General features: G+C 38.4%; 1 protein-coding gene and 2 long non-coding RNA genes across 3 annotated transcripts; 2 read left to right on the forward strand and 1 right to left on the reverse strand.

The window, feature by feature from the left end:
* Window positions 1–37: 37 nt before the first annotated feature.
* On the reverse strand, window positions 38–3097 carry LOC146451968 (uncharacterized). The gene is made up of 4 exons (XR_014859873.1): window positions 2405–3097; window positions 2185–2330; window positions 1841–1879; window positions 38–173 (listed from the first exon to the last, which is right to left on the reverse strand). It is a non-coding gene; the product is annotated as an uncharacterized LOC146451968 (long non-coding RNA).
* A 200-nt stretch (window positions 3098–3297) lies between these two features.
* Window positions 3298–4784, forward strand: LOC146451969 (uncharacterized). Its single transcript, XR_014859871.1, has 3 exons — window positions 3298–3667; window positions 3762–3842; window positions 4409–4784. It is a non-coding gene; the product is annotated as an uncharacterized LOC146451969 (long non-coding RNA).
* Window positions 4785–16693: 11909 nt separating this feature from the next.
* Window positions 16694–21873, forward strand: LOC146451970 (uncharacterized). The gene is made up of 3 exons (XM_085098353.1): window positions 16694–16908; window positions 18948–19087; window positions 20688–21873. The coding sequence occupies exons 1-3, from the start codon at window positions 16840–16842 to the stop codon at window positions 20707–20709; spliced, it is 231 nt and encodes a 76-aa protein (XP_084954479.1). The 5' UTR covers window positions 16694–16839; the 3' UTR covers window positions 20710–21873.
* The last annotated feature ends 848 nt before the right edge of the window (window positions 21874–22721 follow it).

The raw sequence follows: 22721 nt of genomic DNA on the forward strand, positions 1-22721 counted from the left end.
ACACGTAATACTCTCTCATTCCCCTGTTTGCGCAACCGAACTGTATTCAAACATGACCAATAATAGCGCCTAGAAAGGGGAAAGTCCGGTAGGTTAAGGTACACGCAGTACTCTCTCATTCCCCTGCTTGCGCACTCGAACCGTGTTCAATTGTCCTCTTTTTACACCAGCCCCTGCTCCAAAAAAAAGGGAGGGGGGAAGAAAGAAAATAGTATTACCAGACTGCCCCAACCCTAAAAGAGCTCGTGTTATGCTTAAAGTCACTTCCTGAATGAATTCCCCCTTACCTTATGATTGTAGGCGTTATCGTTTTTTATTTCTACAAACTAAAACACTTGCGCTCTCTTGGAATTCTTACACGAAATCCCGCTTTGAGTTCTCGAAGACTGACCTCAGAGGGGTTCAGTGGTAAATGTATTAGTTGTAGTAACTGAAGAGAACGTAACACGATAAATTGTAATCTCTGTAATTTAGCATTACTCGAGGAAGCACATGCTGCATAAGCCTGATAATTTCTTTAGGGTTTCTCGCCATTTTCCCTTATTTCTTTACGATTCTGTAAATTACATTTGGTGGCAAACAATAAAAAATATATATATATTTCAAGCTGAGATATGTGATCTTGTAGTGCGCACCAAGTCTAATCCTTCTTCTCTTCCTTTCAGTCACACTATCATCACAAAATTACAGATCATGTATCTTTATTGCTTCTAACTGACTTTTTGTAGTAGTACAGATTGGAATTCTGTGCTGAAAGCATATCAGCCTTCAAAGTAAATTTTACATCTGGAGGAACTTTCCTCACCACTAAATTTTAGTGTTTCAGATTTATTGCTGGGTTGATAAATCTGTCGCTTGTGGAGATCTTCCTTAGTGGTTTAAACTGTGACATTTGCAGCATACGTTGGCTGGTGTTATTTCAACGCAAGTTGTTATTAAAATATAATCTCCACAAAAATTTGTATGATTGTGATATATGAGCTCTTGCATGTAGCCACACATAACAATAGGCCAGTTTAATATCACAAGAAAAAATGCAGCGAAGCGTTAGAAATTTATTTACGTTAGGAAGTATATATTGCTTTACACTCCTATTCATTGGTTGCATCACATACATTTTGGTAGGAAAACAATTATTACAAGACACAGCTAAACAAACTTCCACAGTTTCATTTGATTGCAGTGAACCGAACCTAAAATGTCACTTATGTTGTCAAGAACTAAAAAGATTTGAAGAGTAGTGTTCAGCAATAATAGCTTTTAGAAGCCACATGTTGCAAGCTGAAACGAAATTAAACCATTCTGGTAAAATATTAGGCCTTTAGTTGATGTAAGTGCTACGATTGACGAAGGGCTAACGCTCGAATCTCTTTACGGTGGCCAATTTTCTTTAGTTATCAACTCTGTTGATAAGCCAAACATTCGTAAGCACTGAGAAGTCTCCTTCAGAATTTGGTTTCTTGCTTTCCAGAAGAAAAGAAATTTCGTGAGCGTAGCGCCTGAAAGGTGAATGATTTTTTCATATCTCAAACCATGTGCCATTGTACTCGACTCGACGTGACAAAAATTGATCAATACGTAGTTCTCAGACAGTAAAGCTGTGAGTAAACCTAGCTAAATGTTAGCTGTGCACGATAGTATTTTCCTTTCAGAGTTGTACATGATTTTCTAGAGACTTTTACTGCTAAAGTGAATGATTTTTGTCATTTCTTGATGCCATGTTTATTAAGACAAAATAATGAGGACTGCACAGGCAGCACGACTTATAAATTACAACCTATTCGAAAGACTACAGGACAGTACGGTTAACTGTGGACCAGGCAAGATGTAGTGCTCTTACCTTGGACAATTGTAAGTGATCACCAACACATCTTCCAAACTAAGGAGAAAGAAAGATACGGGTTAATGTCTTGATAATCTAAATAAACTGCAGATTTAAAATGACAATCAAAATCTACTCTAGTCTTTAAGGAGGAGGCTGGTTTTCTCTTGTCTACAGTGATACCTTTTAACCAAATATTCGTCCGATTTCCAGTTATAAAATTTCTTTCCTTAAGCTTGCTTGGCAACTTTAAGGTTCCAATTATTGCTTTAACACTAAGGAATAAACATCACTTCGTGGAAACTCTGCCTAGGAGGTTTCATTTGAATTGCCACACACCGCAATTTTATCCATATACTCACTGAAACGTTAGTGCCATCTTATACAGCGTAGTAAACAGCGCCACAGGAAAGAACTGCGAGACATCTTTCATTTTAAACGGTTGCACTTTAGACAGTTTATCCACAAACTCAAAAGCTAGAAGCACATGGCTCGTCTACAGGTTTGGCTGTGGTAGTGAAAAGGTCAACAGATTTAACAGCTGTACCTAAGTATCTCTCTGTTAAATGAGGAGTAATGTACCTTTAAACCAATGGAAGAAGAGTCACGTCGTTAAGGTTCTTTGTACTTCTTGTTTCTCCATTTCAAGTCATCGTGAATATAGAAGACAAAGCTTGATCATCCACGCGAGAAACATGAAACATCCCCGCGTGGGCAACTCGCAAGAGAACCCCGTTGAAATGAATTCATGTGATATTTGTATTCCCCATCAAAGTACACCGACATTGTGTGCCTGCACGCAAATATATTTTTCTCCAGTTTTGGCAAAGTGTCCCCCCTCTCGATCCATGGGGTATGAAAGCCTACACAAAGGTTAGTGTGGGAAAGTAAGGTCTTTGAAATGGTTTTAAAAAGTTAAATTTCCACTGAAATTATCAAGCCACAGATTCTCCTCACGTACACCTGTCACCGCAAAATGATTTGTTGTCTGTCTAGAATGCTCTAGGTTGAATCGGTGGCGTGTTGTCTGACCTCGAATTTTTTTAATTAAATAAAAATTTTCTTTGTTTTTACTCAACAGTTTGCTTATGAAGCATCTTTGGATTCTTTTGTATTGTTATGTTTATGGAAAAATGTGCTGAGGTATTAGTTTCGAATCGAACAAAGGAAATACTGTGTTGGCTTAAGAACTGATAGTGCGGGCGAGGTCATCTTTCTTTCAAGTGGAATGCGCTTACAAAGCAAATCCATTGTTGTCTAGCACGCTACGTTAAAAACTACCTTATATGGGCATTTTTCATGTCCAGAATGGCTTGCCAGAAAGTTTCAAGAGTAGTTGCAAACGGCAAAGTTGAACTTCAAAGCTTAAATTTTGGTTGAGAATCTTCGTAACCGCGACATTTTCATAGCGTACGTGAGTGCAGTTGTTTTAATCTGCATAAGGGTACTTTGTGTCGTTACCTGATTGGTGGGTGTAACGGAAATGTCAGGTTAAATATAGCTAACTTCTATCTCGTTTATTAATCCATCTTTCTGCTGTCAATGCGCGACAGGGCGTCTTGTTTGGAGTAAGCTGATTGGTTGCACCCATCTGCACTTGTCATTCCAAGGTTCAAGGGGGCTATCCCTCCAGGCTGTTTGCATCATTAGTATTCAAGTTACTTGCTCTCCCACGTTGCGCTGGAATTTACATTTGCTTGTGCACGTCTGAGATCACTCAAAATATGGATCCCAATAACGAAGGAAAAAATCTTGAGAATCGCCTCAAACAGGACGTTTTATCGATCGCTTACGTTCTTACGCCACCAACGGGCTATGAACCTCCAGAACCACCGTCGAAAAATGGTGTGTTTCGCTCCATAACAAGACTAGTCGTTGAAATTATGTTGCTTGTTGTCCTTACCAAAGTAATACCAATATCTTATATCTTGTTTCACAGAAGAGAGTCAGGAAGACAAAGTGAGAAGAATCAGACAGGAGGGCAGCGTGTACAGATATGATGATACCACAGATGACTAAGGTAAAGGACGGTTTAATAATCAGTTTAAGTCGAAGTCTCTCGGTCAATAGCGTCTAAGCTGGAAACTGAATTATCTGACTACTTTCAAAAAATAAAGACTACAGTAAAATACTGCTCATTACTTTTTATGTGAATGGTGGTACACTGGAATCTTATCCAAAGACTTTGAGCCATCTGGTACAGAGTAGCTTTCATTTGAATGGTCACATCCACAGACGCAAAACGTTGTACCATGATAGCACCGCTTCTTCAGTTTCACTTCGTGATATCATATGACTCCCAAATCGAGGAGTAAATTATTTTAGTCAACATGTGCTGGTACCAATGACCTGTGAAATTTTATTCCCCACATTAAAAGTAAATGACATAGTGTTTAGAAGACATGAATTAATATTTTTTTTAGATATAAATATCCGTACGGCATGGCTATTCTTTGGAAGGGTCGAACCGTCTCGTTTTTTGTTTTTTTGTTTTTGTTTTTGTTTGAAGCGGATCAGACATTTCGGTATCTAACATTCAGTATTTCGTTTCTGTAATCGAAACTTATACATGTTATTTGCTTTCAGGAAATGCTACGACACGAATAGGAGACCTCTCTGGAACAGCCTGCTTGGACTCTGAAGAAGGAAGGCCTGTTAGCCCTAAAACACAAATTAGGTGCAGCCAAAATTCTGAATGATTTCAGTCGTGTTGCGGTTCCAGTTATCGAAAGCTGGTGATACTGAAACATTAATTAATTAGCATAACGCGAACTGCGTTGCCTTTATATAGTTCTGAACTTTTCTCGTGGTTTTTACTCGTTGCTTTGTTTGTCATTGAATTGCTTCAACTTAAATTGGTTGTTCTTTCGTTATGCCATTTGAGCATATAAAATAATCTTAAATATTTTCATGTAAATATCTTCAAGAATTTGCTAAATAATAAAATACTAGATCAATATTACTATTGTGTTGTTGGTTATTCTCTGTTGTGAAATCGTTTGGGCCTGTCCCAGAGCTCTGTTATTTAATAATGAAATTTAATGAGCGATAATATTTTCATTTAAAACACGTCAAAACACGGTTGGAAAGTACTCCAATGTTTGCTTTTGAAATGATTGTTGTTTTTTCTTTTGTAAAGTACGCTGTGATTCCAGAATTGAACTGTGGAAAATTAAATGTGATCGAAGAGCCGTTCTTTCTAATAAACAAACTCGCATATTGTAAGCTATCGTTGGTTGCATCAACCTAAATTTGCGACGTCTCAAAACAAACTGAAATGAAATTAAAATATTTCCATCCACGGGGGCTTTCCCTTTCATACTCGAGGTGTATCAACACCAGCTTCACTAGGCAACTGTTTTCATTATGAAGATAGAGCAGAAATTAAATTTATAGCCGATGGTGGGTGCAAATGACCTTTTTCACAAGGCGTTATTTCTTTTATCCGCGTGGAGACTGGGGCTACTCTGTCGCACAGCACGAAATATTCAATCAAAGGGAGTTCGCTTTGCTTTCTTAAAGAAGAGAATACCGAATTATGCTGCCTCGTGGTGGTAAATGTCTTTGTTAAGTGATAATTAGCTTTAAAAGCGGCTGATAAAAGATGAACATCAAGTACAATTGGTTTCCGCGAAATCTTGCTGATTCCTGGAACTAGTTCGATAGTGTCACGCAACAGGAGTTTCAGGTACTTAAATTGGTTTTTGTTGTTTAATATACTGTCTTATTGACTAGTCATTGAACCGTCATAATCCTCTAGATTCTACGTGTAGACTCTTGTCCTTTCTCACATGGCGTTATTTTAATCTTCACGTTTAGTCTGGGAATACACTAGTCTCTCGGGGAAAATTTGAGGGCAAGCTTAGGATCAAACAGCTAGATCATTTTTTTTGACGGAGACAATATACAGTGTTAAGGTTGCTGCAAGGTTATCGACTCTATTGTTAAGCTATGATTAGTGTTAAAAGATCGTGAGAAGCGACGAGCTTCAAGAATATTTAGATTCCGAGAAATCTTTTAAATATATACCATGAACCCCAGAAGTTTGATTGTGTCACGCAACCTCAGTTGAACCTTGCGTTGTCACGAAAGCTAAGTCACCTTGAAAACTAAGACCTGAGACCCTGGAAACTAAGTTTTTCTTTTTTTTTTAATTTTTTTGATTTGCCACTTTTCTGATAGGGTATTAGTTTTCGTACTTTCACAATTTTCTTTTCATGTAGGATAATTAGCTATCAAAATTATAAAAACTAAGACCCCATCTTATTTGTTGTCAGTTATTGAAGTTGGGTTAGGAAATAGAGAAAACTGTTTATTGTGTTTTGATATTTCAATTGACATTGGGTAAGTTTTTATAATTAGTCGATAAGGATTCTCACAAACATGTAAAATATATAGTAAAAATAAAAAAAAAACTTTGATAATTGACATCAAATAAGATGGGGTCTTAGTTTTATAGTTATGAAAGCTAGTTGCCCTGTCTTTTTTATAACTAAGACCACACCATGACAAATCATAAAAAATATTTAAAGTTGATCTTAGTTTTTGGGGTCTAATAGTCTTCATGGCAACCATTGAACCTCAACCTCTGATGAAGGGCTAACACTCAAAATTGTCAAGTAGAGTATTTGTGCTTTCTGCAGGTCAACTCGTAGACTGTTCCACAGCACTGTATACCCCTATAGCGGTAACTCCTTTTAAGAAAGCTGGTGCTGGGCAGTGGAACAACTAGCTTGCTGTCAGTCCCTCAAGGAATAATTGTGTATATCATGGTCTTCTTCCTTCAAGGCAGCATTTTTGACCCTTGGAAATGCATGACAGAATCAGGATTCTGCAGTTCATAGAAGTTGAAATGTTTTGTGTAAAAGCTCTGCTTATACTCCCCCCTCCCCCCCCCCCCCCCACTCCCCTCTCACTCCCTATTAAGCCCCCTTTCTAAATTAAGCTCTTGGTTTTGGAACGTAGTAAGGAAACATATTAAGGTGGCTGAACACAGTTTTTATCACATGCTCTGCCATGAAAGCTGATCATTGCCGCATATCAGCACCACTGATGCACAAGGACCGAGAAAAACAAACAGCCTCCCTCATTTTTTTCATTTCATGTATAGCTGAAAAAGTGATACTTTTCTCTGTAAAATCACTGTCTGTAGTTAATTACGTTTGGGAAATTTTCTGTAAGATTGAAGAGAAAGTCAAGCCAGAAGAAATCCAACCTCATTGCATGTTTTTTACCTTCATCATGAGAACTCAGTTGATAACAGTGTATACAGTCGGACCTCTATTAAGCGGCCACCTTTTAAGTGGCCACCCTCCATTAAGTGGCCACTTTCCAAAGTCCCGAATTATTATTTTGTCAGTAAAGTGCTGTATTCAATACCTCTATTCAACAGCCAACCTCTATTAAGCGGCCAGTTTTCAAAGTCCCCAGGGTGGCCGCTTAATAGAGGTCTGACTGTATAACAGTTAAGCAAAAAACTGAAACTGAGTGTTTTCTTTAATTTATTTATTTATTTATGTATTAATTTACTCATTTATTTATTTATTCATTTATTTATTTTTTAACTTTCAAAGATATTTCTTGAGAACCAGTCAATAATAACATTTTAACATGCAAGTATATTTTATTGTAGAGTTTGTTATGGATAAATGATGGAGAAAATCTAATGAATGAATTTTCTGCAACTAAATAATGCTCAATTTTTAATACTTTTATATTTCATAACAAGTCTTTTAATTATGCAAGAGACCAAAGTTCGAGTTCGAGGTTTGCCGGAGAACAATATTTTGTTATGTAATTATGTTTGCTGTTATACATTTTTAAGCGGAACATCAGAGGGTCTCTATTTAAAAGTATTGTCTTTTCACTTAATGAGAATATTCGTCACTGTCTGTTTCACGTTTGCCACTCAAATAACCCCTTCCCTCCTGCTTGAGGTCTGAAAATAAATATGCCTCTTGGGAGTGGGGGGTGGGGAATAGAGCTTTTACAGTATATAAAGTTTGATCTACATGAGTGACCACTCAAAATGCCAGGATTTAGTGGTTGCTTACAAGAGGTTGTCACTTACGAGTGTCAAACCACAGGGAGTCTCTTCCGGGAACATGTCTGACACATCTACTTATTTGAAGAATATTTATTGCAAACAATACCAGCAGTGCTAGATTGTCACTAAAAGTTCCTCGTAAACTCTGAGTAGCCGCATAGTACATACAGCAAACATGGAGATCAGACCATGTTTCAGGTGGTCTGACTTACAAGAGGTTAATAAAAAACAATGAAAAATTATAATGCCGTAACCTCAAAAATTGGTCGCGGTCACTTATGAAAGGTGCTTGTTTACAAGAGGTTCCAACTATGGGGCTTTGACTTGGAAAATTTGGAGTTTTTGACAGGTGGTCGCTCAATTTGGAGGTGGTCACAAACGAGAGGTGGTCACACATGTCAGGTTCGACTGCATGCCAAAAAACAAACTGTTCAGGTTGGTCCTGTCAGCCTGTACTCTAATAGGTGGCAATCATTTTATTTATATAATATTATGAGTAAAGTACTATAAATATAAATGAAATTTATTTAGTGTCTCAAATATAGCTGATAATGATAATTTATTATTAAATAAATTAATTATAACAATGTACAGTTCCAGGAAATATCCAATACTCCTGCCACGGACGTTTTTTGTTTCCCCCCCCCCCCTCCCCTCAGGAAATTGCAGTTTAGCTTTGTACTTTGCTTCTAAAATTTTGGCTTTTAAGGCCCCCCCCCCCCCCCTAGGAATTTCCGATTAACTTCCTTGATGTGGGTATGGATTTTTTTCTGAAACTGCACAATTCTGCTGTAGCTTGTAGGGGAGGAGGGGTGATAGTGAAATTTAACAAGCAGGTTACCGACAATGATTTTATTTGTCTTTTGATTGGTCCTGACATTTTCCAATTACCTTATAAATCTCATTTATATTTATTATTATGATGATGATGATCATCATTATCATTATTGTTGTTTTAATATTATTTAGATGTTAAAATTATACCCTTTGTGGGTTGTCATAAAAACATTAAGAAACTTGAATGTTGAAGCTGGTGTGATAGAAGCATGAAGCAAAAGACAGGAAAAGGAAGTCTTTCCTTTGTTGTGTAAAACACCCATGCTTATGTTGTTACATTACCTGTGCAAACTGGGACGACACAAGTCAAACCATCAGTACAAGCACAGTAAACAGTGGCTACAAAATTATGATCACATGTGATCATAAGTTTAAAAAGGCTCTGTATCAATACCTTGTGCAGGGAGGGGGGAGGGTACTCCCCCATATAAGCTTTGAAGTAGTGTCAGCCCTGCAATCAGTTTGGTCTATATAGGTTTGTGCGGTGCCAAAAGGTATGTTTTTTAGTCATTTTGGTCCAAAAACAGGAATAGATTTTAACCATTTGTTCTGGAAGTCTGAATATAGGTATAGATTTTAGAGAAACAGGTATGGATTCTTAAGGGACCATGTCTGAAAATAAGTATCAATTTTAGAGGGAGGGTCTGAGAAGGGGTAATGGAAAATTGCACATAATTTTGGATCTGAAATAGAGTCAGGGTTAATGGAGACCTCCACCAAAAATTCTAAGGAGTACCCCCTCCCCCCCCTCCCCCCAGTAACTTGCTCACTTGCTAAACAAAATGCCTTTTTTAATGCTTGTGCTTGTGCTGGCCTTTGTGCTGTATGTTTCAATCAACCTTACTGCAGGCCAAAAATATTTCAATCTGCAGCAGAGTACTTAGTGCCCTCCTTAAATTGTGCAGTTCCAGAAAAAAATCCATACCCACCCCAAGGATGGTCATCAGAGATTCCTAGGGGGAGGGGGTCTTAAAAGTCAAAATTTTAGAAGCAAAGAATGAAGCTGAACTGGAATTTCCTGGGGGGGGGGGGGGGGAGGGAGGGTGCAAAACAAAAAACCTTCCATAGAGGGAGTATCCTGGATATTTTCTGGAACTGCACATTCTTTGCCAGAGAGGTGTCCACACATTCCAACCCACACTTTGAAAGAATTCAGTGAAAGTCATCTGATATTTTAAACATTTTATGGAGGATGTGCCTTTTGAAATCTATTCTTAAATTTCTGTGGCATATGAGAGATATAGAGGCCAAGATGGGCAGATGGGTACCCTGTGGATTTTTTTATGACTGTCCTTCTAGAACACCCTTAAACTCTTTCCCCATACCAGACCACGAACAGCTACATTTTGCAATTCTATTCTAGACAAGATGCCGTAAATACATTTATTTACTTATTTGTTTATTTATTTATTTATTTATTTATTTATTTATTTATTTATTTATTTATTTATTTATTTATTTATTTATTTATTTATTTATACAGGACAGTCCAATTCAGCAAATTAGTTTAAATGGAGCTGTGTCATATGGCTCCTCAGTATCCAAACCTTGTTGTTTGTCCATTTGCTGTCCAAGACTGAATTTTGCATACCACTGAGCAGGTCTAGGCCAACATTATGTAATTTCTTTACCATATCCTATAGTAATCCCATAGGGCCTCAGATGCACTCATCTAACAGTTAGGCCTTGTGCTGGAGGCAATTTCTGCTGACATACCTTCTCTGTTGCTTGTACCAGCATTAAATTGAGATGAGCTTTTTGCCCATCTATCAGTCAGTCAGGCATCTTAAAACCAAAGTATCATTGTGTTGTAGGCTCTAAAGAAATGAAGCATTTTGACCACAGGACACCACACTCAGCTGACACTGGCCACAGCCGACCTATGGATACTCCAGTTTCAGTAGCATGATGTAAATTGGAGGTTTTTACGCCCCTGTTGAGGTATGGCCTCTCAAGCAGTCATTTTTAGTGCAATTCATTTTCTATCAAAATAACTGTACCAGGGCTACTGGATGGAATGCTAGTCCGTCACAGGATTACCCTCATCTTCTGAGACACAAGAAAGACATTTTAACATGACCATTAATTTAATGTAAGTACAAGACTTCACTTTAAACCAGCCCTGCTAAACAAGACAAATCCTGTATTTGGGCTATTTGTTTAAATAAATCAAAGAAATATTTATTATTCTTTGCCACCAGAGTGTTTTACACTGATACATAGAATAAAGAAAAATATTGGGAAAGAACAAATATTTAATGGGTGAAAGCAGTATGGCAAGATGGCTTGAAACCTTTTTCAGAACCTACTCTCATCAGAGCCATATTTCTAGGACTATTTAAATTTTTTGCCTCTTTTAGCAAGAAAATTTTGCTGGCAAATTGATGAGTTGCCTACACTGTTGTTGTACCACAGACTAAGAACAGATATCCTACACTATAAAAGCTCTGGAAACAAAGGTTTGAAAAGGGGTGGTGGAGTTTATACATTTTTGTCTAAAATATGGTCAGGGTTTGGAGAATCGAGCCGCATACGCCGGGAAGGTATAGTGCTCCTCGAAATTTTTGGTGAGGCTATATAGCTCTGAGGATGGTGTATCAAGAACGTTCCTGACAGTTGAACTGGTCAAGCCTTGATAATCCATTTCGATGGGTCTAACGAGCGGCCGTCTGAGTGTGAAAACGGGATTATAAGACCTGTTCCTGCGTATACACATGAATTTGCTTAAGCTATCTATTTTTTGTCCCCTTATAGACGGATAATCCGCGTCGAATGTGGAAGCGTCGATTACCGCGTTAGATATAAAAAGTGTTCTAGCTAGGCAGGAAACTTTTCTGGGAGTTATTTAGCTGAATATGAAAACTGGACAGAGCTGCAAACAAACTTCTATTACGGGAAGATAATGCGTCTTTAAAATCCTTCTGAGAAACAGACTGGTTTAAAATCAGACCAGGCGAATTATCACCACGCAGTTATAACCGTTCCATTTTCACATTAGCGACGCGCCTTACCGTGGCCACCCAGCAAACTTTTTTTTTACAGTTAGCTATAAAATACAAAACGACATGTTTTCAATAATTCGTTGTTGCGTCACTTGCCTGTTAGACTTTGCAAGGCGGCGTGACCGTTAACCAAACTCGCGTATCCTGATTGGCTAACTTGTAAAAAAAAGTTTGATGGGTGCCCGCGGTAAGGCGCGTCGCACTGTAATTGCAAGAATGTCGCATCTACTGTAAAAACGGATTATCACAAAGTCAACAATCTGGGACTAAAAAGTGAATGAATCTATAAGAAAACTTTAAAATTTACAATATCCGAGGATCCGTATGCTTAGCTATTCATCCTCATGACCTGACAGAGAAGTCTGAGAGCTTCACCTTTAGTAACAAGTGCAGGTCAGTATGTACTCAGGAGTACCTTATGGGGCCGCTCGACTAAAAACCCGCTCTGCAAATAGAGCTGACTGGGAACTGAATACATTGGACGGTTAACTGGCTGGAACGTTTCTAAATATCTAGTTTGCTGATATTTTTTTTAAAACACTGGTTCTAGCTGGGTAAAAAATGTTTCGTTTTTTGTTTTTCCTGCCTGTCAGGAACCCTGTCAGGCTCGTAAAAAATCGTATTTGACTTTTGCTCTAACACCGTCTTTATCAATGAAATTTGCAGGCAAGTAGCGCACCAGGAAATAACGGCGGCTCCACTGTTTTTCATCTTGTGTTGTTCTTTCTATCTCTATCTCATGCTATGTATGTCAGCTGTCAATATAAACGTGGTAACTACAGAGCCATTCCGTATCATAACAACTCGGGAACGTGTTTCATGTGCAGAATTGGCTTAAAGGCTATGAATAGTACACAACACCCATCGACAATTTGACACGGACATGACAAGGAACTAATGAATGAAACGTTTCTTTCCACTACGATGTCTTCGCGACTTGCCAGCCTTAATATCAAAATGGCAGAAAAAGAGAGAAAAATACAGCCGACAGCGGTACCTCTGGACACTTTGCCGGAGCGTTGTACCATAACGATGCACCACGAGATTTCGGCCCCCTTTTCGCTTATGCCAGCTAGAGATGGTTCCGCGCTGCTTTCCGATACAGTGTCCCTTTTCCCCGACAAGACAGTGAGGGAGAGAAAAGTTGGCCCCTAGACCATATGAGACGGATCCCTTTCGTAGGCACCTCAGTTCCACCTTACTGACTTAAACTGAGACTCAGCCATGTATATATATGACAATGTAATCCATGTGATACGTTTTGAGGTTTGAGCATACGCACGGGCTAAAACGATATAATGACAGGAGGATAACTCGTGGTCAAACGGTCTTGGAGGTACCGCTAGTCTTGGACTCCTTTTACCTTATTTCATTCTTACAATTTTTATTTCCTTTTTCCCGAAATCGATTGCTCCTTCGATGGATTGTTGACATTGTTAAAGGAATCAGGTCGTCACTTGAAGAGCTCTGTGAAAGCCGTTGCTATTTTTCTGTTTTTGGCTATTAAGTCAACACTTAGTATACTGTGCCATATGTAATGAAAATGTGCCACGTTTGTTACTACAACAACTCAGATGCTACCTTTCGCCTTTTGATGTCTGGTGACATCAATCCTAACCCTGGACCGGTTTCTGCTTTGACTGCTGGTAAGATCAATTGCCTCGTGATGAATGCCAGAAGCTTAAAAAGCTATCACAAAGACAGCACAACAAACTGGCAATCCATGTGTAAGCTCCTTCGCTTCCAGGACCTGGTGTACGCCGAAAAATCTGACATTATATGCGTCAATGAGACATGGTTGAACCAAAATATCAGCAACTCTGAAATAAATATTGCATTCTGGCTTAACAACATTTAGGAGAGATCGGTCTGATCGAGGTGGTGGTGGAGTTCTTATCGCAATCAAAACAGCCTCCTTCAAATCTGTCAAGGAATTTAAACCTGAATTGGAAACCGAGCTGCAACAGTTTTAGATCATTTTTGCCGAAAGTACTACGCTAGCTGGTCAAAGAATTTTTTTTTTGCTATGGGCCACCATAGCCTTTATTGAAACCCTTCACGACTACCTCTTGACATTCACAACTCAATACAAAACCCACTCGTGGAAACAACGTACTTGGCCTTGTAATCACGAGCGTGCCGTACAGTGTCAATGTAACCGATAATATTATCTCCAAAAGATGCGGGGGTTTTACAGACCATAGCATCATTATTTTCCAGTTTAACGCTTTTATAAAAGCCCCACCAAGAACCCTGAGATTTGACTACGATTATGCAAAAGGCGACTTTGAGGGTCTGCGTACGGCTCTGTCAGCAATTAACTCTCTTCGATCACAGCCAATGTCGATATATATACTGACTGGCAACACACGTTTCTTGTAGCAGTCTCTGACTACAGAGTGTATATACAGACCAAGAGGCTTAAGAGACGGAATCCCATACCTTGGATGTCTGGTGTCATACTTAATTTGATCAAGAAAAAGGAATCCATGAGACAAAAGCTGAAATTATCTCCCTCGAGCCAGAAACAAAAGAGCAAAACAGTTAATTGCATGCTGTGGAACAGCCGTGATTAATTGTTTTGGTTCCGTCGCGTCCGACCCCAACACAAACCTAAAGCGTTTTTTGTCGATGTTGAAGCTGAATTTCAAATCGCATACAATTCCTGATCGAGTCTCGACACCAGTATCAGCCAGTGCGTCCACTGACCCAGGTAATCGTACGCGGTTAAGATCTTCAGCTGGAAATCATCGAGGAAAAGCTCCAACTTCGTATCAGTTTTCGCCCATGACACCCCCCCCCCCCCCCCCTTCATCTGGCAGCTCTGCAAATGCACCAGCTTCTCCTGATATGTTGGAATTAGCCCTCACGGTTAGCGAAGTCCAATTCGTGCTCGAAGCCCTTGATGTCACTAAAGCCACCCGATTGCACAGAGAATTACAGGCCCATCTCCTTACCATCACTGGTATCCAAAGTCTTGGAGCGATGTGTATTTAACACTTCAAAGATAGACTGTACGAAGTGGTAAGAGATTGGAAACATGGATTCATAAGGGGGAAATCGTGCACCTTCAACCTTTTGGAAGTTTTGGACCACGTGGGCTCTCCACTAGACGAAGGAAAACAAGTGGACATGATCTATATGGATATATGTAAGGCCTTCGTTAAGGTGAACCACGGCTGCCTGCTGCAAAATTTTCACGAGTTCGGATTTGGAGGCAGCGTCTTGCAGTGGTTTAGCTCTTACCTGTCGCTACCAACATGTAACAGTGCTCGGTGAAACCTCTGATACTTTGCCTGTCAGCCCTGGAATACCTTCGGGACTCCATTTTAGGCCCGATGTTATTCCTTATCTATGTAAATAGCTTGCCCGATTCGGTCCTGACGAGCCATGTTGCCATGTTTGCCGATGACACAAAGACATATAAACAACTTGCTTGCTGGCTAGTTGACAGGCATCACTTACTCAGCTAGTGTTTAGTGCAACATACGATTAATTTTCACTTAAAGGGTCGTTGGGTACTTCTGTGTACTGAGTGTTTTAGCTAAATCTCGTACGGATTCGGTTCTTTGATAGCAAAACTTCTCAGCCAGACCACTGAGCGGATTTGAATACCAGCCAAAACTGCAACTATGCCCTCAAAATACGTGGCAAGACCGTGCTGGTTGTAATCAAGTAAATTTACCTACTTGTACTGGAGACAGTGATAGAATTATCCCTCGAAGAACATTTTACCCCGGAATTAGGTAGACAAAGCAAATGACAAGACACTGAGATAAAACTCTCGCCTGGAACTCTTCTCGGGATAAAACTCAACCCGGGAGGTTTCTCGTGCATAAAAATTCAGTCTTACTTAAGATAGAAATTATCCACGCAGCTAGACTAAAACCCACAATTTCTAGCATGTAGTAACTAGGATTTATTAAAATTTTCGCTCTGGTGAGATGTTAGTCCGTTTATGCAGGCGGTCTCCGCTAAGGTTGTATACGGTCAGTTTTAACGTACGCGTCACCTGTCTTTTTCTACGCATTGCCAAAGTATGTAATAAAAGGACTGGAACGTGAAGAGAAGCGGGCCTTGTCCATTATTTGCCTGGGACTATCATATAAGGATGCCATTGAACCTCTCAACATTGTACCAATAACACACTTTATCACTGCGATAAGTAATGAAACTTTCGATTCTACAGCAAGGGGCCCTGAACACCGTCTGCATAGTTTACAACCGTTCTGTTGGCCCTCCCGTTATGCACTGAAGCACAGCAGGCGCCTTGTTATTCCCAAACATAAGACAAACATTACAAGATCCTGTATCGATAATGCATATTTGTAGATTTCTAGTATTTTTCGATCAATTGTACATTTTAATTAATTATACATTTCGTATTTTACACTCTTATCTATTCTGATACTCGCATATTTAGTTTTGTATCTATGTAAATGCGCAATTCAGCTTTCGGGTTGCCAAGTATTTTATTAATAAACTATTTAATTATCTATCTAAGGTCGCAGGATCCGAGAGGATCTGAGGAGAAAGCAGACGACTGCTCGCAGTCGTAGTTACCCCGCATTTATTAGTTTCCTAAAGATTCCCTGGTACCTATGTATACACCTGGATTGGAAGACTGAGATAATCAGGAGCAAGTTTCTGATTTCCTCTGGAGAACAGAACGGTTTCTCAAAAATCCCGAGGAGCTACAAGCTTTCGGAGCCAAGAAGTTTTATTCAGACCCATTTTTATCGATTGGTGCAAGTGTTTAGTAAAAACTAGCTTAAGGTGATTCATAACATCGTAAAGTTTTCAAACGTTTTAGCTTTCAAAATTATTAAAAATCGATTTTCTGATAATTACCAGTGAAAGTGAAATTGTGAAAGTCCGCATTAGTTTCTGGTGTTTTTGAATGTATTAAGTCTTGAATGTTTTCTTAGCATCGACGATTGTACGAATAATAGGAAGTAAATTAAACGAAGTATTCAGTGAAGTTGTTCGACTTCTCTGTTGCTATTTTAGTCCTCGATGCGCATTGGTCAATTTAACTTCACTCACAGTCCCTTCAAAATTACTCGAAGGCGCGGCTACAAATTCACATCAAGACATGTGGAAAGTTGTTGCCTTAGTAAAACTTCTGACTCATGGAGAAAATTTTAGGCCTTATAGCAATATCCCTTGGGAAGAAATTCACTGTATATGCTGTAGGAAGGGTGAGTGTGCTATATTGTTATTTTAAACAGGGCCAGAATTATCTGCTGTGTCAAATTATTTTAAACGAAGGTGTACTGCAAAGGACATCGCACGTTGTTAAATTGCTGTGTAAATTACGTCGTCGAATAAGTCTTGATCAGCTGAGATCTTAACTTGCAGTGACTGCTTATTCTGTTTTTGGTTGAATAAATATTCAGATTAAGCGTACAAGTAGCTGGGTTTCGTCTTTGCTCGGTTCTATTAAAATGGAACAAAACATTAAGTTTTCGAAGTGACGTAATATGCATCAAAATTTGCCATACATCCTTACAGAAGCTATATTGTAGGAGGTGATAAGGGTATGTTATACGAAACTACAGAATGCAGGTCCCTTTTACAAGCATATACTTGCTGAGTTACCCTTGAGGATTGTCCTGCAAGCTGTAAAGCAATCTAGCCACTAATACAGGGTTTAATCTGGACTGTGACAACCAAATCAAATTATATTGATGCACACAATTTGCAGAAGTACATCAAACATGATGCACAAATTTCACCAAAGAAGGCTGTCAAAGAGATTTGATGATTGAATTCCTTTTGCAAACATGGTTATATTATTTTGCAATCATTCTTTACTAGACACCTGAAAGTGCTACACTACAAATCTGTTATCAAAGGAACTTATAATAAGTCTGCTGACTCTACCTTAAAATATTAATTTTCACCACCAATTTATCACTAATTCTGATGTTGTGTAGAAGATGCTGGAATTTTCTGGGCCACTAGTTGTGAAGAATTAGGCTTTCTGAAGTCTCCAAAGAGGGCTGAAGAGGCCATTGGAGACTGTACAACTTGGGGCCATTTCTTGAAAGTCCCGGGAACTTACTGAGCCCAATTCTCGGTTTTCACTGTCACGCCATTGAAAAAAAAAATCCAAACCATTCCATGAATGAAGTCAAGAAATTGACATGGTATAGAGGATAAGTAAATAAGGCATCTGTCCAAGTGTCAGGTCTGTGCGGCATGCCATACTCGAGTTATTTGACAAAATGTTCCACATAAATTTATAGAGCTTAGTATGGAGACGCCATGTTTGTGTCCCTCTGAGGGACACAAACATGGCGGCCGGAAATAGGGAAAAACATCTGGAGTTCACTTTTGCCAGAAAAGAGGTTTGTTTGCCCTTGTCAATTTTCGAATGTTTAGATTAATATTTCTCCTCAAACTTAAATTGTTTAGAATGCTGAAAATCACCCGAAGAGTCATTTTTAAGATACGGAAAAGCTCTGTCACGGCCGTCCTCCTTATGTCACGCACGATGGAAACTCGGAAATTGAAACTGTTCTATTTTCAAAAGGAAGCACGACATCCAGCTAAAAAATTGTGAACAGACATATTTTTAGGTAATCTTTCCTTGAATGAAGGTAAAAATTTTGTAGACCTCCTAGTTTTGAATTCTAGAATTTGGTGACGTCACGTGAAAACCAAGAATAAGTATATTTTTAAATGTTTTTTTGCCCATTACACAGTGACTACAGGCATGGCACTTGGCCAATGTTTTCATAGAATTAAAAGGTTTTAAAATTTAGCATTCAAAGCTAACAAAAATTGACTTCTGTTGAGAAACATTTAACACCAAAGACACTTATCGGGCATGGTAAGTTACCGGGACTTTTGAGAAATGGGCCCCAGGACGGCAATGCCAATGAAAACGTCACTTGCTCTCTTTAAGGTTATGCAACTTATTCACCACAGGGATGTATTGCCCAGAAGGACAAGGAGCAGTGATAAAGTTAGACTCCCGTCTGTAAAATTAGAATGTACGAAAAAAGCCTTTTTTTCTCATGGCTGTGTAATTTTTAATCAGATTTAGATTTTTAGTTTTTTACTTTATATGACATTTTATAGCTATTTATTATTTGTACTTAATTATCATTATTATTTCCCCTCAATTTAGTTTATTATATAGGGCCTCTATGGATAGCAGTTTTTATCTTGTACAAAAACTGAAGGAGTTACTCTATTGAAATATAAGTTTCTTATCTTATTCTTCTCAAAGTATTATGGATTCCCAAGGCTTTATAGAAGATTTGCAGAGTTTAACAGACGAGTGACGTCAAACAGACAAACTATTAGAAGAAGACAAGAAGCCATGAAGTTTGTATTCAGAATTCCAAACAAGATAGTCGCTTATTTCAGGTAGGTATCCACTGATATAAGATTTTAGATTGATCAGTCTCTATATCCATAAAATCATACTGCTTTTTCATGTGAAAGTTTTGTTCACCAGCCTTTGTATTATAAATTAAGGCTTTTTGCTACATGATTGTTCTGTGGCATGGTTTAAGCTGGTCACTGCAAAGAGGCCATATAGACTGTTGTGTTCCCCTATACAACGTTAAATTAAGATTATGTGAACTTAATTGCCGTGAATTATTTCTGCAAGAGGGTTTAAGTTACTCAGAGAGTACCCTGGCTTTAAATTTGATGTGATTAACCAACACCACTTTGAAAGATACCTATTAGGGAAGAATCTAATGTGCTACAACTTTATAACAAATTAAGAATGTTCTCTGACTAAAAATAAGGCAAGCTTTCAACAGGTAAAATAATTTTACCTGAAGACCGCAGTTTGGTTTGTTGCAAACTTGTTTATTAAACAATGTTTGTCAGAGAATTAAAACAAATCCTGGCTACCTTTCATATTTTCCTGCATCTTTCTTGATTCCTTTTCTTCGTATTAATATCTTTATTATTTACGTGAATGCACAGATCAATAGCTTCTCAACAGTCCAAGTGTATAAAATACATAAAGAGAGTCTATGCCAAGCAACTGTCTCATTACTGTGGCATGACAAGTTTACTGTACTACAAATAGCTAATCAGATTCAAGAATTTTGTCGTGTTGTCATAAGAAAATAAATTGGAAGGTCATAGAGTAAGAAAATCCCTTTCTAACCTGCTTGGATGAATGATGATGATGTACTGGGTTGAAAGAACAATTGCCTCAAAACTTTACAGTTGCCCTCATCAAAGCCTGTTCATCATCTGGACAATTTTGCAGCCTCCAATGTTAGACCCGGTTCAGACGCCGAACTTTTCATGAGCCGAACCTCATACCTGGAATTAAGTACATGAAAAGTTCGGCGTCTGAATCAGTTGAGAATGGCTGTTTCAATTTGGAATGGCTCAGCTGTTCCTCCCGCCTGGCTCAGCCGGGAATTTCGGCTTTGGAACAGCTTTGATTCAGACGTCGAACTTTTCATGAGCCGAACCTAATGCATAAATTATGATAACGTATTTCAAATAAAAAAAAGTAAAAAAAAAATATGCTAACATTTCAATTGGTTTTGCTTCAAGTAAATTATGTTCGGCTAATTAAGTTCGGCATCTGAATCGAAAGGCAGGATTTTCGTGATTTGGGCCGACCTTAATTTGAATTAAGTTCGGCTCATGAAAAGTTCGGCGTCTGAACTGGGCCTTATCCCTCAATATACTATTAATAGTTACTTGATTTCAAGGGTTTATTTTTCATAGATCCAAATTTTAGTGTTAAGTGTATTTTTTTTAACATCGCTCCTAAGAACATTGTTTTATGTAATGATACGTCTTTCTGTATACCAGTAAATATAGATTATGATGATGATGTGCCCCCATCTCCCCCCGCCCCTCCCCCAAATCCTTCACTTAGTTACCAAGTATACAGTTTTATTTGTCAAGCATTTTATATTTTAAATTGTAAAACACATTCTGTTTTGGACACTTTTACATGTTTCTAAAAAGCTTTTTTCATCCACAGACGAACAAAGAGCATCAGATGACAACAGAAACCTAATTGTTGTGATTGATAGACTGGAATAATAATTATTATTATTGTAAATATCAGACACTGAAAAGGGCTTAAATTGCCTCCATGTTGTAAATAAATACAAGTGGAGATTTTATTATAGATAAATGCTCCATTTTATTTAATTGATGACACTTAATTTTACTAACAATTGTACAAGAGGGAATTCAAAGTATGTTTAAACTGAATTGAGGCAAGCAGAGACCCTCATGTCCAAAATTGAGAGCAGTAGGCTTGTTCCGGCTTTTAAAGGTAATGGTTGAAACAGCAACTGTACGAAGATCTAAGATAGGGCCAGACCCAGGAGGGGGGGGTGGGGAGGGGTGGGGATCTCAAGTATATTAGTGACTGAGAGGTCAGGAGACTCTTGGGGGGTTTGAAATTTGTTGCTTGGAACTTTTTTGGGTTAGAAATTTGCTGTGGACTGTTTTTTTATACATAGAAAAATTTTGGCAAGGACTTTTTTTGGAGGTGGACTTAAATATCTCGCATTCCCTTGGTCGTTTGTATTTTTATATGGTTTTCATGCTTAGAATAATTGGACTTTTTTAAGTGTAATGGGGCTTTTTGGGTTTGAAACATTTGCACCTCCCTGTCACTGAAATACCTGAGTACTCCCCCTGGGGGACCAGAGTGGCTGGCAGTAATGTATGTGTAAGAGAGAATGAATGACGTTGAATCTTTTGGCACCTTTTGAAATTATACAAAGTTTTCGATGTGCCACTGCGAGTTCTCCCATAGCAGGCTAAGCGTGATTGTTTGTAAACCTAAAGGATTGATTGATTGTTGGATACAGTGTAGATGCAACACTATTCTTTAAAATGACGTCATATGACAAAAATCATCACATTTGTATAAAAAGTTGTTCCATTCTGTTCAATTAAAACTAAGTGTTAAGTCTCCATTCCTGCCTTTTTGCATTGTATTTCTTAGCTTGAATGCACTGTTCTGGACTAGTAGCCTGTAGGATGTCATACTATCCTTGAATAATGACATGTACATGTAAATTACAAACCTTTAGACTGTAGTGGGTGGAAAAAATAATGAAAACCTACAGCTTGTTGAAACATTCCAGAAAACTCATCAGTGAAATTTGGAAAAATTGCTAGTGAGAATTACAACTTCATTATAACTTCCATTTCCTGAGTATAATAATTTCTGTGTCTAGAAATAACCATTCTTTCTGTCTACCCCATGGTAACTACATATTGCCAGCATGCTATTCCTGGTGAGTATTTGCTGCAACAAGGAACAACCAAACACCCTGGAACACAAAACACCTAAAGAATAAACTGGGCATACAGTAACGATGATTCAGGACTCTTCTTCCAATAAGTACCACTTTTTAAGCCACCGCCCTCCCCTCCTCCCTCCCACCCTAAGTGAATGTTTGCCAACCCCTGCTTTCTTCAAAGGTGCCTCAATGCTGAAAAAAGACCTTTATCACTTGGTGGCCATGTTGAGTCTCAACTATAAAAAGCTTTGTTTTTGCACGACAAGCCTTGCACTGATTTCACGTTTGGCCGAGGCTTACCATACAAAAATAAAGCTTTTTATTCCCCAGAGACTCAACATGGCCGCCGAGTGATAAGGGTCTATGTCACCAACTGCATAAGGAGGCTGGCACTGGTTTCAGTACTTTTCAGCACTTATACTTTGATGGGTCATAACTACCACCCTTAATCAGTTAACGCAACAATATTGGTATCAAACAAATACCTAATCATTTGGTGAACAAGTTATGGTCATTTGTCAACATAATAGATTACCATAGCAACAGTATAACCAGCTTTAATAAGCGGTTATAACTCAAAATTGAGCTTGGTTACCCCCATATTTAATAACAACTACCATTAGCATGTTTAGGTACAATGTTTTGTAGGGAGGGGTTCTGGGCCACCCCTTTAAAAATTTAAGGTGGCCATGACCATGACTTGTTCACCAATTATTCGGCATTTGTCTTACACCATTATTGTTGTGTTAACT

The sequence above is a fragment of the Pavona decussata genome, unplaced genomic scaffold, assembly GCF_977016875.1.
Source record: "Pavona decussata unplaced genomic scaffold, jaPavDecu1.1 SCAFFOLD_381, whole genome shotgun sequence".
NCBI lineage: Eukaryota > Metazoa > Cnidaria > Anthozoa > Scleractinia > Agariciidae > Pavona > Pavona decussata.